The 13,398-nt window shown below is 42.4% G+C and overlaps 1 protein-coding gene across 2 annotated transcripts in view; it reads right to left on the minus strand.

Annotated features, from left to right (window-relative positions):
• LOC111148489 (autophagy related 2B) overlaps nucleotides 1–13,288 on the minus strand; it is a 77,319-nt gene extending 64,031 nt beyond the window's left edge. Inside the window, exons 1-2 of one of the 2 annotated variants that reach the window (XM_022505070.1) lie at nucleotides 12,857–13,287; nucleotides 478–640 (exon numbers count right to left, since the gene is read on the minus strand). In XM_022505070.1, coding sequence (XP_022360778.1) covers nucleotides 478–640; nucleotides 12,857–13,018 — 325 coding nt within the window. In that variant the 5' untranslated portion in view covers nucleotides 13,019–13,287. Of the gene's footprint in view, nucleotides 1–477; nucleotides 641–12,856 lie in introns of both variants that reach the window. The other variant, XM_022505071.1, reaches the window with a different exon arrangement.
• Between the last annotated feature and the right edge of the window lie 110 nt (nucleotides 13,289–13,398).

The following is a 13,398-nucleotide window of genomic DNA, read 5'->3' on the forward strand; positions in this document are numbered from 1 at the left end:
ATACAGATTTGTATGTATGGATGTAACAGTATTTGTAACAGTATGGACATAGAGCTATTTTTTTTTAATTCCACATGTTATAATCCATTTATTGTTATTAGTCCCAGATTTGGCCAAAGAGAGCACCCAACAAGTCCAGTCCTCTGTCCTTTTAACATTTCTCCATCAATCTTTGAGCACTTCCTTGGTTTCTGGCACAATACTTTGAAACTTTAAAACACATGTCTCTTTATACAAGTGGTAACAAATAATTAACCAAATCATCAGTACACTAAATTTCCTGTGGGTAAACAGGGCAAGAAGTAACACTAAAGGTAAAATCACACCCCCCCCAAGTCCTAATATTTTATCTACTGATAATCTCACAAATAAATGCTAAGTAATAAATACTTAATTTAATACAGTTAGGTTACTTTCCCAATCTGTGAAGAATACAATAAAAACAAATAAAACAGAAACACATAACAACACACCTACCTAGGCGGGGTCTAGGCCGGAAGACCATTTCTAGCCCTTTCACTTCCAGTGCACAATTCTCCTGCAGCAAGGAGCCCCACGGAACTGATAGAGAAATTGACTGTATGAATCCTTCAGTGACTTCTAAAGGCGCATCTGCTGACTCCAGGATCTCATTGAGACACTAAAGAGAAAAACCAAACGCATTTTGAAATCACAGGAATCAGAACTCAAAATTGTTAACTTATTCAAAGACGCTGAGTATACGCATGTATGTGTGTCAGACACTAGGGATACGGAAACCAGAATCCAAGATAAAGATTCTCCATGCTCAGAAGTTTACAAGACAGCTTGCCATGAAAGACACACATAAATAAGGTGCTATGAGCTACATGAAAGAGGAAATACACTGTACTCTTTTGGAGAATGTAACAGAACCTAACCCGGAGACCCAAGGCAGGGCACCTGAGGAAATGCCATTTAAAAGTGAGACCAGAGAAGGCTGAGGAGTTAACCAAACTAAGTGGCCCCAACAGAGACAGTAGTGTGTGGAATAATCAAAGAAAGCAGAGGTCAGAGAGCACAAGCCCGCGGACCTGAGACACAAAACTTTTTGAGAAGGAAAAGCTACTTTAGGCTCCAGTGTAGCGTGCTAGGGTAAAAGAGCCAGAGATAAAACTACACAGATAAGAGAGAGTGAAATCCAAACAGCCTAGTAATTCATGTTAAAGAGCCTAACATTTATCTAAGAGCAAAATGTAGCCACTGAAAGGTTTTAAGCAGGAAACCATGATGAGATTAGAACTCTGTTCAGTTCTGCTACCAAGACAAGCATGTATTGGAAGAAAGCAAAACTCAGGCAGAAAGGCCGTTCTGAGTTAAGAAAAGCTAGGGAAATTGGTTTGGTGAGGACAAGGACACTGAGGATAGTATGAAGTGGACAGATTTTTTGTACAATATTAGGAAGTAGAATTAACTGGCATAATGAGAAATAATGAAAAGAAAGAATGAAGAATGACTTCCAGGTTGGGGACCTGGGCAGCTGGTCAGCTAGCGGTGCCATTTCCTGAGAAAAAACCTGGAGAAGCGGGTTGGGGAAGCTCGGTAGCGGAGTTCCAAAGAGTAAATGTGAGCAGACATCTAGGCGGTGATATCCAGAGGCAGTTGGATATCCTGGTCTAGACGTCTGGACAGCCACCTGGGCTGAAGATACAGAAGGGTATTATGAATCCTGAGGGCCAATGAAGCCCTAGGGTGAGGAGAGACAGCCTTTAGGAACTTGTATAGGGTTAAATGTCAAGAGGCCTAGGACTAAGTCCAGATGAACCAACATTTAAAAATTAAGAATCTGGGGGCGCCTGAGTGGCTCAGTCGGTTGGGCGTCTGCCTTTGGCTCGGGTCATGATGCCAGGGTCCTGGGATCGAGTTCAGCATCGGGCTCTCTGCTCGGCGGGGAGCCTGCTTCTCCCTCTCTGTCTCCCACTCCCCCTGCTTGTGTTCCCTCTCTCGCTGTGTCTCTCTCTGTCAAATAAATAAATAAAATCTTAAAAAAAAAAAAAAAAGAATTAAGAATCTGGGGTGCCTCGATGCTCAGTCAGTTGGGCGTGGGACTTGATTTCATCTCAGGTCATGACCTCAGGGTCGTGAGATCCAGCCTTACATCAGGCTCCATGCTAGGCATGGAGCCCACCTGAGGAACCTGCAAAGTCAATTAGAAAAAAAGCAGAGAGGTAGAAGGAAAATCAAGAAAGCCTTACATCCCCAAAAATCGTGGAAAGACAAGTATAAAAAGTGGTGCAGTGCAACAAAAGGCAAAAAGAGACCAAAGATTTTTGAGTGTCCACTGGATTTTCTTAATATTTAGGGTACTAATGATGTGGTAGGGAAAACCAGACTACAACAGAAGGAAGATAGAATGGATGTAAATATACTTAATAGAATAATTAAGTGTATTTCTTGACAATGTACTTTATAAATTAAAATAACAGGGCGCCTGGGTGGCTCAGTGGGTTAAAGCCTCTGCCTTCGACTCAGGTCATGATCCCAGGGTCCTGGGATCGAGCCCCGCATCGGGCTCTCTGCTCAGCAGGGAGCCTGCTTCCTTCTCTCGCTGCCTGACTCTCTGCCTACTTGTGATCTCTGTCAAATAAATAAATTCTTTTTAAAAATTTAAAATAACAAATGCTTATTAAATGCCAGTGTGTATGTAAGGTACTTCTGCATGCTATGGTGAATAGCAGTGTCATAATTCTTTGTTTACCTAATGCTGAATGTTGAGATTTAGACTGGCTCACATTTTCTCATTGTACGTTACTTTAAAAGGCTTTCTTCATGCTATATTTGTGTAACCCTACAGACTTTCTGAAGCGTACATGGGCATGGGTGGTTTTAAGGTAAACACATTCATATCCTCAATTCCACAAATATACTCTGTACTAAAACTGACCTTCCTGAGAAGAGTACTTAACCATGGCACCATGTTGGATCTCCTCTCCCATATTCCCTTGTACAATCTCCCTTCTCCCACTTCGCCAAAAAGGCTTATCTTTTCCCTTCCCGAATCCTTCTTTGTGCACTGCCCAGGGTATAAAAATCTCCAGGAAGCACCAACAGTTAAGTTTGCTAGTCTTTCTGTATCTTATACATATCTTTGGCATGACACTCAAAGTCAAAGAACTAAGTGATGTTGCTATTACAAAATCCCTTCAATTCTCATCTACTTATTGATGACTCAGGGCTGTAACTATTTTAAAAACTTGAAATTTATGACGAGCTTTATCAAATTCTAGTTGTAAGTATATTCATTTATGGGCACATGAACTAATCAGGGAAAATGGGGGAAACCACCTACCCACATCATTAAGAAATCTATTTCCAGGGCACCTGGGTGGCTCATTCGGTTAAGTATCTCCCTTTGGCTCACATCATGATCCTGGGGTCCTGGGATTGAACCCCGCAGTGGGTTCCCTGCCCAGCGGAGAGACTGCTTCTCCTTCTCCCTCTGCCCCTTAATCCCAACCCCTGCTTGTGCTCTAACAGAGTAAAATCTAAAGAAAAAAAGTATTTCCAATAGAACTTTTTCACATTTAGTTATTAGTTAGTTATTAGTTATAACATTTAGTTATTATTGTTTTGATCAACTGTACTTATAATCTGTACTTACGATAATCACAGTTCCAGAGGGAAAAATGTTAATACTTAAAAAGCCTAATGATTACCTGAAGGAAATACTGTTAAGATCAATATGGGAAGCCCTTAGAGGAACAAAGGAAACCACTAAAAAATCTCAAAAAACATCAAGTGAGGAAATCATTAAAGCAATTAAAACAGGAATTAAATTTTAAAATGAATTAGAAAAAAATACTTAATGCAAAAGAAAGCTGGACAGTAACAGTAAATTTTTAAATATGGTCAATTTCAATTTAGTTATATTTTTATTGTAGAGAAATCACAGCACGATCAATAAAAGACTTAAGCATAAAATATATAAATTAAGATAAACTTTTGCAAAGCAAGATGGACATAGGAGTTCAATGGGAAAAGATACAATGTTAAATTTCCAACTATTAATGAAGAGCTTGTTCAAGCACTTCTGAATGTATAGTGGTGGGTATTCAGATCCTACTGGGTGAAAATACGTATTTTTTACACCAATATTTACAACACAATAAAAATTATTCTCTACAACTATTTAAAATGTTAAAAAGAAAACTAAAAGCCAAGCTGGAGTCACTTGCCCCCCAGGACAGCAAATTGACTTAACTGCAGTTTCAACCTCTCCAGGAATCAAATTTTAAGCCCATCAATCTGGATTTTCTTGTTGGCAACCAATGAGGTAATCTGTCTCGTGGGCTCTCCACCCCAAAGGAAGATGAGGTAATCCACCTAAAACTCCCCGCTCTTCCCCCTAAGAAAAGAAGTCCTTTCCAGAAGCAATCTTTTTCAGAAACAATCTCTTCTTTTGCTAGTAACTTCTTGCCCCCCCTCCCTCCTTTCAGTAAAAACCTTCCCTTTTGCACCACATTGGAGTTCCCCTCTACCTGCTAGGTGGGATACTGTGTGACTCAGCCAATTAAATTTTCAAATGCTCTTGGGTGAATTTTGTTTTTTAACTAAATTTATTATGAAAAATTTTTAAGTCAGTTTGAAAATGCACAAGGAATGCAAAACTTTTTCAAAAATTTTAAGAGAAAACCGGGCAGATGTGTTTAAAGAACACTCCTTTAAAAGAACACGTATTGGGCGCCTGGGTGGCTCAGTGGGTTAAGCCGCTGCCTTCGGCTCAGGTCATGATCTCAGGGTCCTGGGATCGAGTCCCGCATCGGGCTCTCTGCTCAGCAGGGAGCCTGCTTCCCTTCCTCTCTCTCTGCCTGCCTCTCTGCCTACTTGTGATCTCTGTCAAATAAATAAATAAAATCTTTAAAAAAAAAAAAAAAAGAACACGTATTGAGGTCCTATCTCAGTCACTTTACCAGCTGGAAGGCCTTGGACAAATTCGTAGGTCTCAATTTACTCATCCATAAAACAGGACAGCATCTATTTCACAGGGTTATGGTGAACATAAATGAGATAATAATGCGTAAAGCTATTAACATAGTTCCTGATACCGAGTATACACTTTATAATGGTGACTCTTGTTCTTTATGTTGCTTGGACCTACACAGAGCAATGATGAGTACTACTAGGAATTCAAGGTATATTTGACAGCATGCAGAAAGAAAAACATTAAATTACATTTCTCTTTAGTATATGCCATAAAACTAACTAGGAAACTACACCCTTATTGGTTTAAACCAAGGCATCAGGATTCAAAGAGATAAAATAGAGCATTAAAATTAGAAAGACCTGGGGTGCCTGGGTGGCTCAGTGAGTTAAAGCCTCTGCCTTCCGCTCAGATCATGATCCCAGGGTCCTGGGATGGAGCCTCACATCAGGCTCTCTGCTCAGTGGGGAGCCTGCTTCCCTCTCTCTCTCTCTGCCTGCCTCTTTGCCTACTTGTTCTCTCTCTCTCTCTCTCTGTCAAATAAATAAATAAAATCTTTAAAAAAAATTAGAAAGACCTGACTTAAATTAACATTTGATTAGCATTTATTACATACAGGACACCACACTACACTATTTTATCTATGTTACTGCACTGAATCATCATAATAGCTCTCTGAAGTATGCTTTCGTATTTTCGTGCCTGTTTTACAGATAAGGCAAATGAGATCAGAAGAGTTGTTATCTCTGGGAGAGATGAGATTAAGGGCTACTACTTCATACTCAATACATTCCACACACACACACTTCATCTTTCTTTACCATTTGAATTTTTTGCAATGAGCATGTTAATTATATAATAAAAGCAAATAATTTAAGATATACTAAAGCGTTTTAAACTATGTGCATATATATATATAGACAATGACAACCTCTGTAACATGGGATCTGTTATTAGACATCTAGGAAACTGGATTTGATAGAATTCTCTTCCCAATAAATACCATGTTTTCATTTGTTTCAATTCTGTGGCTACCTTCAACTTGTAACAGTTCAGAAAGGGTTTTTTATGGCATTGAAGAATAGTATTAAAAGAAATAATCTGGTCATGTTACGATAATAGTTCTGAAAAGAGTCAAAAGTTCAAGAATTTATACTGTGCCACGAAGGTACAAAATACCATCTCTAAACAGAAGATGTTTAAATAGGTCATACTTAGATACAGTCTGTCAATGTACTTGGGCAAAATCCCCTATATTCACTATCATAAAGTACTTGGAAATTCACTCATTCTGTGAAACTACAAGGTCTACCACAGGAGAGTAAGACGAAATTCTCAGCCTACTTGGCCAAATGGATTCCCTGTTACCTACCCGGGCAACATTTTCCTCATTAGCCCAAAGCAGTACATCCTTGTGACTAATTCTTAACCTAAAAGAGCTACCTGAAGTGCTCAGCAGGTGTCCTATCCCAGATTAGACTTTTTCTTATGCTGAAGGCCATTTTGCTTTCAGTTATCAGTGAGTTCCATGCACAAAGATAGAAAAAGAGAAGTTAACACTGGTCTACTACACCATTTGGCATAGAATTAGTAATCAATGTTGTCTGAACTAAAGATAATTTTATTACATACACCAGTATAAGCAGGAAAGCAACAGAGAGATTATTAAGTTGAAATCAATGTCTTTTTTTTTTTTAATCAATGTCTTAATGTCTACCTTCCTGGACATACTGAACTTCTGTGAAGAAAGGGTCTTTATCCACTTCTATATACCCCAGCCCCTCACACTGACACATGCTAAGAACCCAATAAATGTAAATGAACCAATTGATCAAGAAACTGCAGTTAAAAAAATAGGAATAAAGTCAAGTCTTCAAGAATTTCCTTCTTTCAATATTTTAAATTTTCAGCCACTTCCTTGGGAAAACAATTTTTGAACGTATGACCCACTACAGTTGTAGAATACTTTCAAACACTCTGCTTCTACTCCTCCCTCCCACCCTAAGCCCTTCCAAGGTAATGATCTCCAAAGTGCGTTATATGTATCCCAGAGAGCATAACAGAGGACTTATAAGTATATGAGAAGTTAAGACATTCTATATTCAACTCTTCCACATTTTTAGATTTAAAAGTTGTGCCAATATTTAATATACACATGGGCATTGATACTCTCACTCACACCGTTCATCAGACTGGCACAAGGTGAAGGTTCCACACTGAGGAAATGTTAAGCGGGGTGCCCTCACTTGGATATTCCATTTCAGCACACTGAGAGTTATTTTGCACAGATTCTACATTAATAAAAACAGATCGGGTGAGGGGTGCCTGGATGGCTTAGCAGGTTAAAGCCTCTGCCTTAGGCCCAGGTCATGATCCCAGGGTCCTCGGATCAAGCCCCGCATCGGGCTCTCTGCTTGGCGGGAAGCCTGCTTCTCCGTCTGTCAAATAAATAAATAAAATCTTTAAAAAAAAAAAAAACAAAACAGATCAGGGGGACTGGGTGGCTCAGTCAAACCACTGCCTTTGGCTCAGGTCATAATCAGAGTCCAGCGATCCCCACATCGGGCTCCTTGCGAAGCAGGGAGCCTGCTTCTCTCCTGCCTGCCATTCCCCCTGTTTGTGCTTGCTCTCTCCCCCTCCCTCTCTCTCTGTCAAATAAATACATAAAAATCTTTTTAAAAAATTATAAAATAAAAGGTGCCTGGGTGGCTCAGTGGGTTAAGCCTCTGCCTTCGGCTCAGGTCATGACCTCAGGGTCCTAGGATCCAGGCCTGCATTGGGCTCGGGCTCTCTGCTTTGCAGGGAGCATGCTTCCCCTCTCTCTCTCTGCCTGCCTCTCTGCCTACTTGTGGCCTCTTTCTCTCTCAAATAATTTTAAAAATCTTTAAAATAAAAAATAAAATAATAAAAATAAAAATAGATCTCGAAACAGTAGGGTCTTTATAAAGAGACAGAATGTGACAAAAACTTTGATTTCCTGGTTTTCTTAAGGCCAAATATTTAAGAGTTGAATTTAAAGATGATAAGCAGTTTTCTTCCACAAAGAGTTCTAAATATACTGTTTATGTGATGACCCATAGCTATTAATAATAGCGCATGCTACCTAGTGGGTATATTCCTAAAAACAAAACAGACCATCTTTTCAAAGTGAAGTTATCACTTTAGGGGCACCTAGGTGGCCCAGTTGGTTAGGTGTCTTGACTCTTGATTTCGGCTCAGGTCATGATCTCAGGGTAGTAAGACTGAGCCCTGTCTTGGGCTCTGCGCTCAGCATGGACTCTGCTTGAGACAGTCTCTCTCCCACTCCCTCTGCACCCCCCAAAAGGAAGTCAAGGTATCACTTTAATAATGAATGAGAAAGTAACTGCTTCTCAGGGCACCCGGCTGGCTAGGTTGGTAGAGTGTGAGACTCTTGATCTTGGGATTGTGAGTTCAAGCCCCATGTTGGGTACAGAGATTACTTAAAAATAAAATCTTAAAAAAAAAAAAAAGAAAGAAAGAAAAGAAATGAAAAATGAAAAACTGGAGCACCAGGGTGGCTCAGTCAGTTGAGTCCTCCGCCTTCAGCTCAGGTCATGATCTCAGGGTCCTGGGATTGAGCTCCCGCATCGGGCTCTCTCCTCAGCAGGGAGACTGCTTCTCCCTCTCCTCCCCCAAACCCTGCCTTGTGTTCTCTCGTTCTCTGTCAAATAAGTAAATAAAATCTTTAAAAAGAAAAAAAAAAAAAAAAGGAAAAAGTGATTTTCAAAGGATACCTGTACTGCAGAGAAGACATTCTGGAAAATTGTATTTGGGAAATGTTTCCAGCCATACATGATTTTGTTACTAAAACTATTAAAAATAGTCTATTTTTTAAAGTCCTCTACATAGGTTATAAAAAATTTGAAAACACAAGATTATCCCAGTGAATCAAAAAATCTTAAAAGAATTTTTTAAAAATATGTTCTAGGGGCACCTGGGTGGCTCAGTGGGTTAAAGCCTCTGCCTTCGGCTCAGGTCATGATCCCAGGGTCCTGGGATCGAGCCACCAATTGGGCTCTCCGCTCAGCAGGGAGCCTGCTTCCTCCTCTCTCTCTCTCTGCCTACTTGTGATCTCTGTCAAATAAATAAATAAAATCTTTTAAAAAATAAAGTAGGTTCTAAAGTTAATCTTTTACATATATAAAAATGCAACAACTTCCAATCAATTGGCAAGAAAAACTGAGACTAAGGAAGAAGGGAATGTCACAACCAATTTCAACACAATCCTGTGCATAATTGATTTTTGAGAATCTAAACATTACGAATGTCGCCAATGATGTGATTCTTCCATTTGGATCTATGAATCTTTGCCAGGTTATCTTTTTCACTCATGAAAATCATTAAAATCAAGAGTCAAAAGCAACTGAATTTGGAATCAGAACTTTAAAGAGTTCGGACACCTGAGTAGCTCAGTCAGCAGAGTGTCTGCCTTCCGCTCAGGTCCTGATCCCAGAGTCCTGGGATGAGTCCTGTGACCCACTCCCTGCTGAGCAGGGAGCCTGCCTCTCCTTCTGCCTTCCGCTCCCCCTGTGTGTGCAGATTCACACACGCACGCTGTCAATCTCTGGCAAATAACATAAAATCTTAAAAATTAAAAAAAAAGAACTTTGAAGAGTTATAGCTAAGTATCACATCAAAATGTATTCTAGTTCATACACAGCACACTAGAATTGATAAATCAGCAAGAGCAAATGTCTACTGAATGCTTTAATATTTTAACTGGGCATATCCTTTGCCTTCAAGAAACAGAACTATAATCTCAGGTTAAGTCTAGCCATAAACTGTTATGTTAACAATCCTGAAGTCAAATTGTAAATTCAATTATTACCACCTGGGGCCCCTGGGTGGCTCAGTTAGTTACGCATCCAACTCTTGATTTGGGCTCGGGTCATGATCTCAAGAGTCCTGAGATCAGGGTTGGAATCCATGTAGGGCTCTACTTAAGATTCCCCTCTCCCTCTCTCTCTCTCCCTGCCCTTACCACCTTCACCACAAAACCCCTCTGCCCCTCCCCACACACGTGTGTTCTCATTCTCTCAAAGAGAAACAAAACATGAAAAAACAAAATAGAACCAAAAAAACAAAATATCACTACCTCTGATTTCCCATGAAGATTAAAACTACACAAATAAGAGTGCCTGGCACAGTGCCTGAAATAAACAGATGCTCAATAAACTTAACTGCCTTTTCCCTAGCTTGAAGCCAGTTATTAGAGAATAAGGGGCCTGGGGCCCCTGGGTGGCTCAGTGGGTTAAGCCTCTGCCTTCGGCTCAGGTCATGATCTCGGGGTCCTGGGATTGAGCCCCGAACTGGGCTCTCTGCTCAGCAGGGACTCTGCTTCCTCCTCTCTCTCTGCCTGCCTCTCTGCCTACTATGATCTCTGTCAAAGAAATAAATAAAATCTTTGAAAAAAAGAGAGAGAGAGAGAGAATAAGGGGCTTAAGAATGACAGATTTGAATTCTCACGGTACCACTTGTTATCTAACTTTGGGCACATTTTTTAATTCCAACTTTAAAATAGAAATAATAGGGTGCCTGGGTGTCTCAGTTGGTTAAGCCATTGCCTTCGGCTCAGGTCATGATACCGGAGTCCTGGGAACAAGTCCCACGTCGGGTTCCCAGCTCCATGAGGAGTCTGCTCTGACCTTCTCCCCTCTCATGCTCACTCTCTCGCTCTCTCTCAAATGAATAAATAAAATATTTTTTAAAAATAAAATAAAATAGAGGGGCACCTGGATGATGAGTCATTAAGCATCTGCCTTCGACTCGGGTCGTGATCCCAGGGTCCTGGGATCAAGCCCCGCATCAGGCTCCCCCCTCGGCGGGAAGCCTGCTTTTCCCTCTCCCACCCCCCTGCTTGTGCTCCCCTCTCTCGCTGTGTCACTCTCCGCGAAATAATAAACAAAATCGTTTAAAAAAAATATATAAATAATAATATCCACCTTATTGGGTTAATGTGACAAGTCATTAAAAAATAATGCCTAAAGTCACTCAACCCATAAAAGACAATAAACGTCTAATCCTCCTCCTCTAAGATAGCTTATTCATACCTATACTAGAAGTATGTAGATTCATGGGCCATTGAACTTAAAAATATCCATCAGGGGGCACCTAGGTGGCTCAGGTCATGATCCCAGCCAGGGTCCTGGGATCAACCACCGCGCCAGGCTCTCTGCTCAGCAGGGAGCCTGCTTCCCTTCCTCTCTTTCTGTCTGCCTCTCTGCCTACCTGTGATCTCTGTCTGTCAAATAAATAAATAAAATCTTTTTAAAAAAATAAAAATTAAAAAAAATATATCCATCAGAATCCCTATCTTCAGCTACGAATTACAGCAATATACTACCCTGACACAGTGTGTGGCATGAAATGCGTACTCCATTAATGTTTATTAAACTCAGGTGAATTACTACAGCTACTGTCACTAAGCCAACAGGCAGCTTGGGCTACCATGCCCTAGCCTGGCGTGGGACTAGGTCTACGCACACCAGTGCTCTTTCCACTATCATTTGTGGTCTCCCTAATTAATTCATCTACTCACTGAAAAAAAAAATACATGTTTATTCATATTAGTACAAATTCATCGAAGGGTCATAAGATGTTAGCATAATTTGAGTTTTTTGGTTTTCTGAGGCTAAGGAAGTCATTACTCTGTTAACAAACACTTTTATATGAAAGTAAAAAATACTGCATCTGCGTTCGGCTCAGGTCATGATTTCAAGATCCAGGAACTGAGCCCCACATCCAGCTTCCTGCTCAGCAGGGAGCCTGCTTCTCCCTCTCCACCCTGCTCGTGTGTTCTCACGCTCTCTCTCTCTAATAAATAAAATCTTAAAAAAAAAAAAGATAAAAAATATTTAAACTTTTTAAACAGCTTAAATGGGGGGGGGGTACTTTTGTTTTCAACGATCACCAGCAAGTCACCTTTGTTTATAACTTCCTAAATGTAACCTGTGTAGGAATGCTTTTAGACGAGTGAAACTACAATGGCACAACCAACTCAAACCGCCAGCAGCAAACTCCAGCCAACAAATAAAGCGTTGGGGGAAGGAGAGAAGCCTTGCTCAACTCAAGGCTGAATACAGTTTGAAAGGACTACGCACTGAATATACAAATGTAGGTACAACCGTATGGGGCGAGTTAAACAACACGTGTACGACACCTGTAAGACCCACAGAGTCAACTCACAGCCTCTGGCTGACAGATACCAAACAGATTTTTAAAGGTCTGAAAACTGCAGCCTCAGCGCTTTTGCAACACCTGCTTTTACGATCTGTCACGTGAAGCCAATAAGCACAACTAACCAGCACTACTAGGGCCGCACAACCACTCACAGGCTGGCCTCGTAAACGTACCGTCAAGTGAACGCAGGTAAACCCTGCGGTCGGAGGCCTTCGCCTAACTTCCTTCCAGACGGCAGACGCTGTACGGGGACCGCGGTGTTCCAGCACTCAACCCAAAATAAATAAAGGAATAACTAGAAATTCGGACATCCCCAAAGGTCTTCCTCATCCTCAATCTTTCCAGAGCGCCATCCCACGAAATAGGATTTGTTTGCCACGGAAACCCGCGACCCCTGCTACCCAAGAGTCAGCCCCGGTCACCACCTTCCAAGGACCCCTCGAGGCCAGCTTCCCAAAGCCCCCAAACCACTAACACAACTGCTTCCTTCAATGTAGACTCCATCACCTCCGTTAAGTTTCTGACGCACGTGATTTGGGGACGCAAACTTGCTAGAAACAGACTAAACACTTGAACACGTTTCTGTGAGCCCTGCCACACTTGGATCCGAACGGTTCCCAGGGAGGGTCTGAACGTCAACAAGCTCGGGGGACACTCGCTCAAATCGCCCTAAGGAGGGGAGCGAGACCCTCCCGGCTGGCCGCCGGCGGCTCTTACCCATTTGTCCAAGGGGACTTGGGCGAGGGACCCGGTGCCCTGGTACAGGTCCAGGCTGAGCTGCTCCAGGCTCAGCTTCTCCTGCAGGAAGTGGCCCAGGTACCTCTGCAGAAGGTACCGACAGGCTCTCTTCTTGATGGACTCGGAAAACGGCCAAGGCATGATGGGGGCTGACGACGCGGCCCGCGGGGGCTGCAGGCGGCGACTCGGGCGCTGGGGCCCAGGCTTCCGCTCCAGGCCGCGGCGGCGGCGGTGCCTCGGGTCCCGGCCGGCGTCCCGGGTCCGCGGCGGGGCCTAAGCCCGGGACAGCACCTCCATGCCCGCTCGGCGCCGGGCGTCCCTCAGAGCGACCCCATCACCCGCGCCGCGCGGCTCGCGCTAGGCCTGGCGGGGACCCGGCACGGGGTGGGAGTGCGGGGCCTCCGCGAGGATCCTCGCAGCCACGGGATGAGGATGCAAGAAAACACCGCGGGAGGCGGCAGGGCCCGAGGCAGATACTGAGGCGCACTCCTCCACAGCCGCCGCGCGACGAATTTGTTGTC

The sequence above is a fragment of the Enhydra lutris genome, unplaced genomic scaffold (assembly GCF_002288905.1).
Source record: "Enhydra lutris kenyoni isolate GAN:26980312 unplaced genomic scaffold, ASM228890v2 scaffoldscaffold20, whole genome shotgun sequence".
NCBI classification, from domain to species: domain Eukaryota; kingdom Metazoa; phylum Chordata; class Mammalia; order Carnivora; family Mustelidae; genus Enhydra; species Enhydra lutris.